At 34.1% G+C, this 11,158-nt stretch overlaps 2 protein-coding genes across 10 annotated transcripts; both read left to right on the top strand.

Moving 5' to 3' along the window:
* Positions 1-480: 480 nt before the first annotated feature.
* Positions 481-9,013, top strand: LOC111294075 (Zinc finger C-x8-C-x5-C-x3-H type family protein). Of its 9 annotated transcripts, none has more exons than XM_089745308.1 (14): positions 481-624; positions 712-1,014; positions 2,007-2,116; positions 2,220-2,556; positions 2,758-2,868; positions 3,166-3,199; positions 5,221-5,353; positions 5,452-5,508; positions 6,432-6,529; positions 6,631-6,702; positions 6,835-7,052; positions 7,688-7,878; positions 8,518-8,685; positions 8,829-9,013. In XM_089745308.1, exons 4-14 carry the CDS (start codon positions 2,469-2,471, stop codon positions 8,904-8,906), a joined length of 1,248 nt encoding a protein of 415 aa, XP_089601434.1. In that variant the 5' UTR covers positions 481-624; positions 712-1,014; positions 2,007-2,116; positions 2,220-2,468; the 3' UTR covers positions 8,907-9,013. The 9 variants fall into 9 exon arrangements, with proteins under 9 accessions (XP_089601434.1, XP_089601433.1, XP_089601435.1 ...); XM_089745307.1 differs by having other exon boundaries at positions 5,203-5,353; XM_089745309.1 differs by lacking the exon at positions 2,220-2,556 and having other exon boundaries at positions 5,203-5,353.
* LOC111294134 (uncharacterized) lies at positions 8,829-11,028 on the top strand. The gene is made up of 3 exons (XM_022887321.2): positions 8,829-8,929; positions 9,166-9,583; positions 9,856-11,028. Exons 2-3 carry the CDS (start codon positions 9,385-9,387, stop codon positions 10,794-10,796), a joined length of 1,140 nt encoding a protein of 379 aa, XP_022743056.2. The 5' UTR covers positions 8,829-8,929; positions 9,166-9,384; the 3' UTR covers positions 10,797-11,028.
* The last annotated feature ends 130 nt before the right edge of the window (positions 11,029-11,158 follow it).

The following is an 11,158-nucleotide window of genomic DNA, read 5'->3' as shown; positions in this document are numbered from 1 at the left end:
TTCACAGTTTACAGCATGAAGTGAGCAAAAGTAGATTGAAGTTCCACATGAAGTGAGCATAATGAACAAAAAGTATTAAATCCATGGTTCTCAAACAAAAGCACTTGTGTCCCACCCACCCCCCTAAAAAAAATCACTCAAATTTAATTATAGAAATTTGATAGTAAAAAAAAATCAAATTAACACGTTACATCATAAAAAAGTTACTAAAATTTAATTATTGAAATTTAATACCTCATTCTTTGCTATAAAAGTATATAAATCAAATTCATTAAAATTAAAAATTGGAATTAAAACAATAAAAAAAATTTCAAAATTTGACCGGTATTATTTTTCATGTTTGACTGGGCCCTACAATACTAATACTAGGATTTAAGGAGATGGGCCTTAGGCTCAAAAGTTGCGGGCTAAAAAAATATTGGATTCATCAATTGTGTTGTCCTCCCATAAGAAAGCCTGCCCAATTACAAAGTCTTCTCCACGAAGTCAGCCAGCAAGTCAGGAAGTTACTAGGCTCCTGCCTCCTCCCTCCCGCTCTCTCTGCTAGGGTTTATCTTCTTTGCAGCTTCGCAACCGTGTTTTTGGCGTTCTAATCAAAAGTTAAAACCCTAGAAACTATCGAAAGTAAGAAAGAATATTTTCATTATTTCTTTACTCTATTTTGAAAAGTAGTTGTTGTAGTATTTGTTTAATTTATTACGCATCTTGCAGGAATTACGACGTTCGCTTCAATTCCACGCTGCATATAATCTTTAATAATTAAGGAAAATTCTACCTATTTTTTGTACTCTATTTGCATTTTCGCCCATCCATGTGAAGGATTCGCGGTTATTCAAAATCTTGGAACACCCGTTTTAATCGTTTTTCATATCTCTTACAAATTCAAAATGGCGGAAAGGAAGCTTTTTAAAACGAAGCTGTGCGTTTTATATCAGAGAGGACGCTGTTCGCGACAGAGTTGCTCCTTCGCCCACGGTGATGCTGAGCTCCGGCATTTTGCCGCTTCTTACGGCGGTAATAGCTTTGCTTTTTCACTTTTCAGCCCTAATTTGATCTTTTCGCCCCATTTCAGTTGTATTTTATTTATCAAGTTAATATGTGCTTACTGGCAATAGTTTAATATGCTTTTGAATTTTAGTTTTTGTATTCTTGCTAAATATGCCTGTGTGAATTCCTTTTAAAATCTTACTATTTTTTTAGCGTTCAATTTTAAAGTAATTTTCTGGACAACGTGATTGGGAACTTGTTATAGAGCATTGGATTGGAACGTGATAGGAAAATTCATATTTTTTAGTTGTCAAATTTGTACCGAATTTTAGTTTATGTTGGGAAAACTTTGTAATCACACTTTTGAAATATTTTCCTGCTGAATTAAAAATGTTTAATGTTTTTGTAGACAAGACATTTCTCATCTGCACATGTACTTTATCTACAATGAGATGTCTAAATTTTAAGCTTTGTGCTTGCTTGGGAGTGCCAATGCCTTATGGTTAACAGTTTTAATTGGCTGGGAAGATTTTATTTGAGCTCTATGAAGTTAATGATGAGTCTACTATATATTACTGAACAAAATCTTGTTGTTTGGTTTCCCTGCTAGTGCGCTGAAACTGTTGCACTTGTTCCTTTCAACATTTGTTGATATTAGGTTTGAAGCTATCATATTGGAAAAGCAGGACTACATGATGTTGTGTTCTTTTTGTCTATTGCTTTATTTTGCTGTTTCTTTTCACTTCTGTGTTTTTCTTATTATTAAGTGGTCTTATGTTTAATGTCCGTTGCTTTACCCATCTAAAATTCTCATGGGCTTGGCTGCCTATTCTTTGTAAGGAATACTTGATTCTGCTCAAGTCAGATCAACTTGGTGTATACATGAGTGGAATCCCAAAGTTTTTGACACAGTTTTTAACTTATAATTAGGCATCTTCTAGAGACTTATTTTCCAGCAACCTGGCTGTTTCAGCTTAATTTAAGTATCCACTAACAGGGTTAGTATTGTCTTTCTTCAGAAAGGATTGTGCTGGTTGGTAAATCTTAGAGCTGGTTTTGGTATTTTTCCTTCTCAGCCATATCTTGGTTTGTCATTATTCATCCATGAAACAACGCAGCATTCATGAAGGTTCTGTATTACATTTTCTCAGAAATTTGTTCTTACAAACTATTGAGATGCGAAGCAGATTTGATGTGCAACTGTCAACTATCATTTGTCACAACTTCTGCAGTTTTTATATTGCTGGAGCATGTGGTGTTTATATAATTCTTTTCTTCTCCTTCAATGACATTGTGAAGGGAGTTCTTGCATGGAGAAAGAATGCAAATTTATTGGGACACGTTCAGAATAGATATATTTCTATTGCGTATCGGACAATTACTATTATGTCCTATATATGGCTTCAGAGAGAAATCTGTCCTAGCATTCTATTCAGCATGCATATATTTCTTATTTCTCAACAATCAGATGCGATGGGACTATGCTGACTATCTTTTTTCCGGTCCTATTATTCGACAGTAATCTCAATGATATAGGCTCCAATACAGGTTTCCCTTTTCTATTCAAATGTGAGGACACTGTTTTTTTTCTCCCTTTGAAACTGGCAAGAAGGCAATCTTAATGTTCTTTATTATGTTTATCATATTGTTCTGTCTGATGGAAAGCTTAACATTAGTTTTGTGTTTGGCCCTGTGCTTGTTTTAACATAAACAGTTTAATTATCCTAAGTTGTTTGTGTTACCAATACTAATTTTCATTAACATAGCCAGGTAAAAGGAACCATCGAGATGGTGACTTGAGGGATAAGCTTGACCAAAGGCTATCTCCAGAGCGAAGGTATTCTCCAGGAAGAGATTCAAGACATGGACGAATAGTACGGGGTCAGAGATTTTATCCTGATATCCTATTATTCTCTATTGCTATGTTGTTCCTGGGCTTTCCTTTGTCTTCTCCACATTTACTTCTTATTCCTTTGCTTACAAGTAATGAAATTGAGATGAATGTGATAAATCTTACCTTGTTGGTGTGATTAGTTCTGAAAAATTATTTGAAGGTAGCTATAACTGATTGTGCTTTGTTAGCTGATTCTCTTTCCTTTATTTTTCCAATTTTTGCCTTCTTTCTTCTCTTCCCCTCTGGTTGAGTTTTATATGTTCTGATGGAATTTAAAACTGCAGGATATAGTCCTTTGAGGTCCATTAACAAAAAGAGGTAATTTATCATATATCCTCTATGGTATCTGATTTGGTATAATATAAACCACTTTAGGAGTTGCCTTTTCAGAAAGTTGTCTATTATTATGTTTTGGTTGGTTTATTGGATTAATTTTAGTTACCTTGCTTCATTTATCATGGCAATTTTATTGAAAAAGTCGGGGGGGGGGGGTTGGAGTCTGGGACTGGTATCTTTGTGGATCATGATTTGTGGTCATTACTAACAGAAAACTGTAGCTGTAGATAGGGCCTAGGGGACCTTGTTTCTGTCTTTGCAGCCTATTCTTGATACTTTTTTTTGGCTGCTATACCTGATTCTTATAATGTAAAATCATAAGTTGGTCATTGGTATATATATATAGCCCTTACCATTGGTAACCTTGGGTTTCAATTAACCTAAACTCCTGCTGGTTACTTTTATTTATTTATTTATTTTAATGGGCTATTTTATTGAGTTTCCTTGGCCTGAAGGGTTTGTGTTTACAGCACCATGTTACATAATTTTAAGTCTGGCATCTAAGGAGTGAACTGGGTGATTATAGCCAGTTGAACATGTTTTAATGGTTAGAGTTAGATAATATTCTTAAAGGAGAAAACGTGAGTTGTATAGTTAAACTACACCTTCCAGTTGGCTGGAGCCCATTCAGATTCAGGGTCTTGTTTTATTCACATATGCACACAAGTGATCTTAAAATGGGGGATGGGTATAAGCCTTATACAGTGTTTCTCTCCTTGTCTTGAGGAAGGGAAGTTGGTTGGGTTTCAGTAATTAAAGACTTTAGGGTAAAATACACTTAGCCCTTGACGTTTGATAGAAAATACATTTACCCGCTTTAGTTTGAAAAATGCCCTCTTACCCCTGGAGGTTGGTAAAAAATACATTAACCCCATTAAGATGTTATTTACTAAGTTAATTTTTAATTACAAGGTACCTTTTGTTGATTATTAATTATTTGTTTCTCATTTATTTTTTTCTGTTCGTTCATTTTTTTAACTACAAAATAATGAGAATTTAGTTAATTTTAAAATTATCTTTAATTACTATCAAATTACATTATAATTAAGTTATGTTCTAATTCAAGTACATGTTAACTATTTTAAACTAATCTTTAATTCCATAATATATTAACTTCGAGATGAATGTATTATTTTAATTTTATTTAAGACAAATTAATTACCAATATTAAAAAAACTGTTTAGCGGTAAAGAAATTGATTAAAAAAAAAACAAAGAAATGAAAAAAGAATAAAAAAGGAAAAAAAAAGAGCATATTTTCAGTATTTAAAGTAAAAGTTGAACAACTATTAGCTTGCTTAATGGAATCCTAATTCCTATCATTACTTTTCTAGAGAGATAGGTAAGTTTATTTTCAATTAAATCTCATAGGTGATAATTATATTTTCCTTTGTTCTTCTCCTTTCTTTCCTATTTTATTTTTTTGTTCTAATCAATTTCTTTATCACTAAAAACTTTAAAAACTTTAAGTAATGGCAATTAATTTGTATTAAATAAGGATAATTTAATAAATTAATCTCGAAGTTAATAGTTAATTGAATTAAAAATAAGTTTTAAAATATTCCATGTACTTGAAGTAGAATATAACGTAATTAGAATTTAATTTGATAGGAGTTAAAGATAATTTTAAAACTAATGAATTCTTATTATTTTGTAGTTAAAAAAGTCTCTGGTAAAAAAAGAATGAAAAGAAAAAAAAATAAATAGAGAAATAAGTATTTAATAATTAACAAAGAATACATTTGTCTTTTCATTTAAAATTAACTTAGTAAAATGCACTTCTGGGGTGTTTAGTACATTTTTTACAAAACCTCAAAGGGGCTAAATATACTTTTCTCCAGACTTTAAAATTCAGGTCTCTGAAGTTGGTTCAACATGACTTTTAACACCATGTATAATGGCTGGTCTATTGTAACTGTATACTCATTTGCTTTTATATGGTTGTTATCTTCTTCTTTGCATGTAACTCAGTTGAAAATGCTGTGGTCTCTGTTTGAGTGGCAGAAATCATAAGAAAGAACGCGTGGATGGACAAAGTGATTTTTCTGAAAATTTGACATTTTCAAATGAGATTGAAGATCTGGTTATAGAAGGGAGAAACATATCTCCTACTCCCAAAAGTATTCTTGAGGATCAGGTATGAAGATTTTGGTCTAAACTTAATTTTGGTATTTTTTAACACCATCTAATCCTTTGACACCCCCGTCTTTATATATATATATATATATTTTGCAGTTGAAAAAAGTACGCTTGGATGTTAACATGCTTACAGACGACAAGCATGAATTAGAGGTCAGTTAATCTCTACCCAACTGCTTTTGCTTATTGGCTTCAATCATGAGTATGGATACTTCCTTGTAAGCACGTGGACACATGCTCAAGTGAATGTATGGATGTGAATGTGCATGCGCCTTCATATGTGACCGTTAATGCAGAATGCTTTACCTCTCATTGCTTTTACCTTTTATGTTCTAACTTGCCAACATATTAGTCATCTTGGTTCTTGGGGAAGGAAAGTCTTATTATTTGTTCCATGAAGGACATGATTCATCTATGGAGAATGATTTGGCCTGTAATTTCCAATCTGAAAATTGCAGGGTCAAAGCAATCGAGTTTTGCTCTTGTTTGTTTGATTTTCTTTATAATTTTTTTAATCAAATAATTGGCCTTAAGTTCCTCCATCTCCCTTTACCACTTGGGCTGTGTCTCATCATATTAGATTGAAAAAGTATAATTTAAAATTGCTGCTGGAACTCTATTTGTCAATGTTTGTGATGTTTCATGTCTTTTAGTTTTTTCTGGTACATGACCTCCTGAAGGGTAGCTTAATTGAACTTTTGTATAGCTTGTCAATTTATTAAGCCTAACATATCAACATGGTTGCACAGATTTCTCTCCAGGTATGTATTTGTTATTGAGATTAGATCATTAATGTGTTTTTTAAACATGTGAATTAAAGAGAGAAAAGGGTATACTTGACCAAGAAAAGGCAACTAGAATAGTATTGTTATCTTCTTGATTATTAATTATTTCAGTTGACGGGTCCAGATAGTCAGGTTGAACAGTTAAGCCACGTAGTTCACAGGATGAAATGTTGTTTTTTGTTATTGATATGATAATGACTTTCTTCATCCCTCTAAGACAATCACTTTTTTATCTTTGGAACTTTTGAAATGGATTTTAGTTGTATAATTTGATGCTTGATTTTGCCACAGATCTTTGTGGAAGAGAAAGTTCAAGAAGCAGATACTCTTACTTCTCAAATTGAGGAGCTTGATTCTCAATTAGAAAAAGAGAAAGAGGAATGTAAAAGGTAATCAAGACTGTACTGATAGGGACATGCTATGCTTAACTGTTCCTTGTGCATGGATGATCCTTAGCTTAGCCATTTTCTATGGACTTCTAAATATTCAGGATCACTTCAAGAATCAAGAAGTTTGTCAAAGCATATAATCGTTGCTCTCAGATAGAAGATGAACTGGAAAGGTAACTTTTACTTTATACTATCATCTTATTCTGATATATGGTTTTTTTTTTCCCTGATTCTGAAATCTAAAAAGGTGCTTGTTGGGGTTTGGTAGGTTTTATTGTTTAATTAATATTTATGTAAAATTGTAGATCTCAAGCTCGTCTGCAGAAGCTGGGAGAACAGCTTGGCTTAAATATTTCTGGAACCAGTGGTGATGAAGAGAATTCCAACATCAACATTGTAAGTGATGGTGAGACCAATGGCGCTCATATGTCCTATCCACAGAATGAGAGAAGGGGAAATTCTTCTCCGAGCAAGAAAAGGCTGTGTCCCAATCAGGACATCACTGAAATGCCCATTCCTTATGGTACTTTGTTAATATTTGTGCATATATGTTGTGTGGAACATTTAGACTCTACAAAAAATGAATTTCTTCTTAATCCCTGCAATTTATATTCTCTTAATTATTTCCATGTATATCAAAGTTGTGTAACTTTTGATTGTAGCCTGTAGGCGTCATTCTTAATTGAGAAAATAGGATGTTATCTGAAAATTACTGTGAGCTGACTGCTGACCTTTTAAATATCCTTCATGAAGATATAGAAGTGGAAGACATGCATGTAAATATATGACATAACCTGTAACAGGTACACGGAATTGGTTACAACGAATTTACCAGCTGTGTACTTGTTGCCTCTTTTCCAAAATTTATTCAAGTTTATAGGGGTTTTCATTTTATTTGGATTTATAGAAAGGAACCTTATTGATGCCTTGCTTCATTTTTCCTTGTGAGGTTAGTTTCCTAAGATTTTGGAATCAAACTCCTGGGACATTTTAGAAACTAAAGTAGAACTTGATGGTTTTACTATATCTTTTACCGTAGAGTAGTTACATGCTTTCTCAAAATTATGTTACTTTCCCAATTAATTTTACGTGGCATATTATGTATAGTTGTTTTTTATGCTGATAGATTTATTGTATTTTTTGCTGTTTTAATCTCAGGGAAAGGATGTAAGATGGAAACTATCCGATTGGGAAAGCGGTCTCGGTGGAGTGAACACCCAACTCAATCAAATATAGACAAGGAAAATGGCTCACTGAACAACGGAAACAGCAGTGCTGTGCACTTGCCAAGTAATGAGAAGCTGAGGAAGGGAAAGAAAGTTTCAGTTAGCACATCTACTGCAGATAAGGTGCTCTTTCCTCTTCAACTATTTATCTATGGATGCAGCAGGGAGTATTCACAAGCTTCTCTTTTCCTTTTTTATTTTTTTAAAAGGTGTTTGTTAAAATGCAGTGCTTAGTTGTTCAGTTTAAACCCGTCTAACACTGATGCCAGAGTTATACATCTAATATTGCTTTTATTATATGAAGAATATGACGAAGGATTAATGGTAAGAATGTGAAAAAAGCTACCAAAAGAGAGGATGACAGTCTAATTTAACCGTGTGAGGTCATATTTGATAGCTTGTTTGTTGTAGATAATTTGGGACAACAAGCTTTTGGCTAGAATAATTTTACTGTTTCTGCCAAGATAAATCAGTGAGAATATCTTTTATTGTTAAAAAGCTCTACCTTCTCTCTCTAACTAGTAGGATTGGCATTTTCCTTGATTTCTTTGGGAACTTCATCTATATCTTGAAAGTAATTATTTTGCAGCCTAATCCATTTCAGACCACACAGAAAAGAGCATACTAAAGTAACTGCACCATATTTTTAATCACAGCAAGTGTCTGCTAATGTTTCTGCTTAAGTGTGGATGACAGAAAAAGGGGGGGGGGGGGGACCTATTCTTGTAAATAGTTTTGACCCTTTGCCATGTAATTTTGCAGTTGAAGAGTGCACATGCTGGTGTTTCATTGCCATCAACAAGCATGGCTGCTCATGCAGTTGATGATGATGAAGTGTTGGAAATTGAAGAGGAGGAGAACGTCGAGGTCTCAGGCTTGCCATTTTTACTTCCCCTGCCTCCACCAATAATCCCAAATGGTTACTCGCAGGTTAGTTATATTTTCACTGAGAGTTGCCTACATTGCGGATAGATTACATCACTTGCTTATTTCACAATTAATCATTTTCATCAAGAACCTTTGTTTCTGTTCTTTTGTTTCGAGCTCTGATATGGGCTGTCTTTGACATGCAGTACGAGGGTAACGATCAGAACATAGATATAGATATTGATGGACCGGAGGAAGAGATGGCGCACGTCGATGTCCTTTGATATATGAATTGGTTGCTGTAAATGTATGGTATCTTTCGTACTTTGGTTTCATTTCGGAGTTCCATGTATATATATCTGGGTAATCTTAAAGCTGCGGTTTGCTTTTATTTTTATCCAATTTCATGGTAAGGCATGATCATATCCTACTGTTGCATACAAAAAGATTCTGGTCTAAGCGTAGGATTTCACTTGTGATAATGATAGGTTTTAGAAACAAATGCTTTCAGCTATTAAAAATTGCATTGAATATAACTTTCAGGGGAAAACCTGTTTCAAAGCGTCGGTATGACATGATTCGTGGTATTAAATTTTAGGTCAAATAAAGAACTTGGTACTTTATTTGTAGAGGAAGTAAGACTTTAGACAAGATCAAAGGAAATTCAAGCCCATGTAATATCACAAAACCAAAGCGATCGAGAAAGGATAGTGTCGCTGTTAAGAAATACGGTGCTATGCCATATAAATATGCAAACATCATATGCGAAGAGTCACATTCCCATCACAAAGGCATCAATTCAAAATATCCCCAAAGCATCAGTTCATAAACACTAACCAAACAAGAAGCATGGCTGGGAGATCGCGAACCAATGTATCTACTAGTATTTACGAGGATTTGCAACCCCAATGTGAACAAAAGGAAGAGCAAGGAGCTTATATTCTACTTATTCATTTGCCAGGTTTGCTGTTTATGTTAGATTTATTAATTTAACACGATATAAAAATAATATAATTCAAAATTTTAGTAAAATATTATATATAAATATGGTAAAAGCAAAAAATATATTTTATATTTTACTTGCCAACACAATTATTTTTGTGTTATCTATATATTTTTTATATAAAATAGATGCAATATAAGTATACGATTAATTTACATATTCAAATAATTTATAGAGAAAGAAGTTTTCCTGGTGGGATTTATTCCTCTTTTCTTCTTTTCATTTTACAGATTTCCCCAAGGAGCAAATAAGCGTCACCTATGTTAGCTCCTCCCGTACGATTAAAGTGGAGGGAGAACGAGCGCTAGAGAGGAACAGACGAAGTCGTTTCAATCAGGCTTTCCCTGTTCCACAAAATTGTATAATTGAAAAAATTCAGGGAAGTTATAGAAATGATGTTCTTACCATCACAATGCCAAAACAGACGATTACTCAAGTCGGTCCTGTAAAAGATGCAAGTATCATCAAAGAAACTACACCTCCGAAAGCCATCAGCGAGCAAAAGCCCACGAAGGACCAAAAAGAAGCTACTCCTCCCAAAGCTGCTTTAACCTCTGGTTTTGAAAACCAAAGAGACGAAAAACTACAGCCCCCTCAAACCCCTCAAAAAGCAGCCATAACTCAGACTAAAGCACCAACGGCAACGGTTCCTCAAATTGCTCCTCCAAAAGCACAAACTAATGGGAAGAAGGTTGAGGCTTTGCAGCCATCAAATCAACAACAAGAAACACAAAAGAAAGTTCTTCCAATTGCAACAACCACAAAGCAAACCCAAGAAAAGACTGCAGGCTCTACATCTGAAATTGTTGAGAAAAAGGCTGAAAGTAAAGATGGGTTGCCGAATCTGGTCAAAGAAGAGGAAAGCCGCAAGACTAAAGATTCCACCATGTCTGAAACCAATATTCTAAAGATTTCGGAAAAGGAAAAGAAATATGATACGGTTTGTGGTGCCTTGGAAGAGAAGCCGAAGGAGGGTGGTAAAAGCTTCCTGGAAAAAGCCAAGGAAATGAAAGGCATGGAAACCATAATGAAGACCGTAAAGAGACATGCGACGGACGATTATGAAGATCGGCAGTTGCTGATTAATATTGGGGTCTCCGTTTTGGTGATCCTAGCACTTGGGGCTTACATCACGTACAGCTATCCATCATCTGGAAAAGCCAAAGACTAGTAGTGCTATGTAAAAAACGGCCAGTTTCATGGAAATATACTTCGAAGTTTGAGGGTCGGTTTTTATGTACCACCATTGCTGATTCTGCCCTAGCGTCCTTTGAACATGCAGGAAAGTGAATACGACGCTATAGAATAAGCTGTTCTGCTCAGCTCTCTTAAACTTTTATATTTTCCGTAACCGTTGTACCTTAAAAATTATCTTAAAATGCAATAATTTCAAGATTAAGCTCTGCTCTGTCTTCTATTTTATTTTATTTTTAGTTTAATAAATTTGTATGGAAGCTTATCACCATATACTAATTGAAAGTCTTCTTGGCAAAAAAAAAAAAAAAAAAAAAACCTAACTGATAGTCTTAAAGC

Source organism: Durio zibethinus, chromosome 16 (genome assembly GCF_047325235.1).
Source record: "Durio zibethinus cultivar Kanyao isolate XHJ-2024 chromosome 16, ASM4732523v1, whole genome shotgun sequence".
NCBI classification, from domain to species: Eukaryota; Viridiplantae; Streptophyta; class Magnoliopsida; order Malvales; family Malvaceae; genus Durio; species Durio zibethinus.
Note: the sequence above shows the minus strand (reverse complement) of the source record. Positions and strands in the feature narration are given on the sequence as shown.

Excerpts from the sequence above, each read along its gene's own strand:
- LOC111294075 (XM_022887244.2), top strand. The coding sequence starts at position 888 with ATGGCGGAAAGGAAGCTTTTTAAAACGAAGCTGTGCGTTTTATATCAG. Across the intron at positions 2,869-3,165 it reads ACATGGACGAATAGTACGGG|GATATAGTCCTTTGAGGTCC; the intron begins GTCAGAGATTTT and ends TTAAAACTGCAG. Across the intron at positions 5,354-5,451 it reads AAAGTATTCTTGAGGATCAG|TTGAAAAAAGTACGCTTGGA; the intron begins GTATGAAGATTT and ends TATATTTTGCAG.
- LOC111294134 (XM_022887321.2), top strand. The coding sequence starts at position 9,385 with ATGCGAAGAGTCACATTCCCATCACAAAGGCATCAATTCAAAATATCC. Across the intron at positions 9,584-9,855 it reads TCTACTTATTCATTTGCCAG|ATTTCCCCAAGGAGCAAATA; the intron begins GTTTGCTGTTTA and ends TTCATTTTACAG.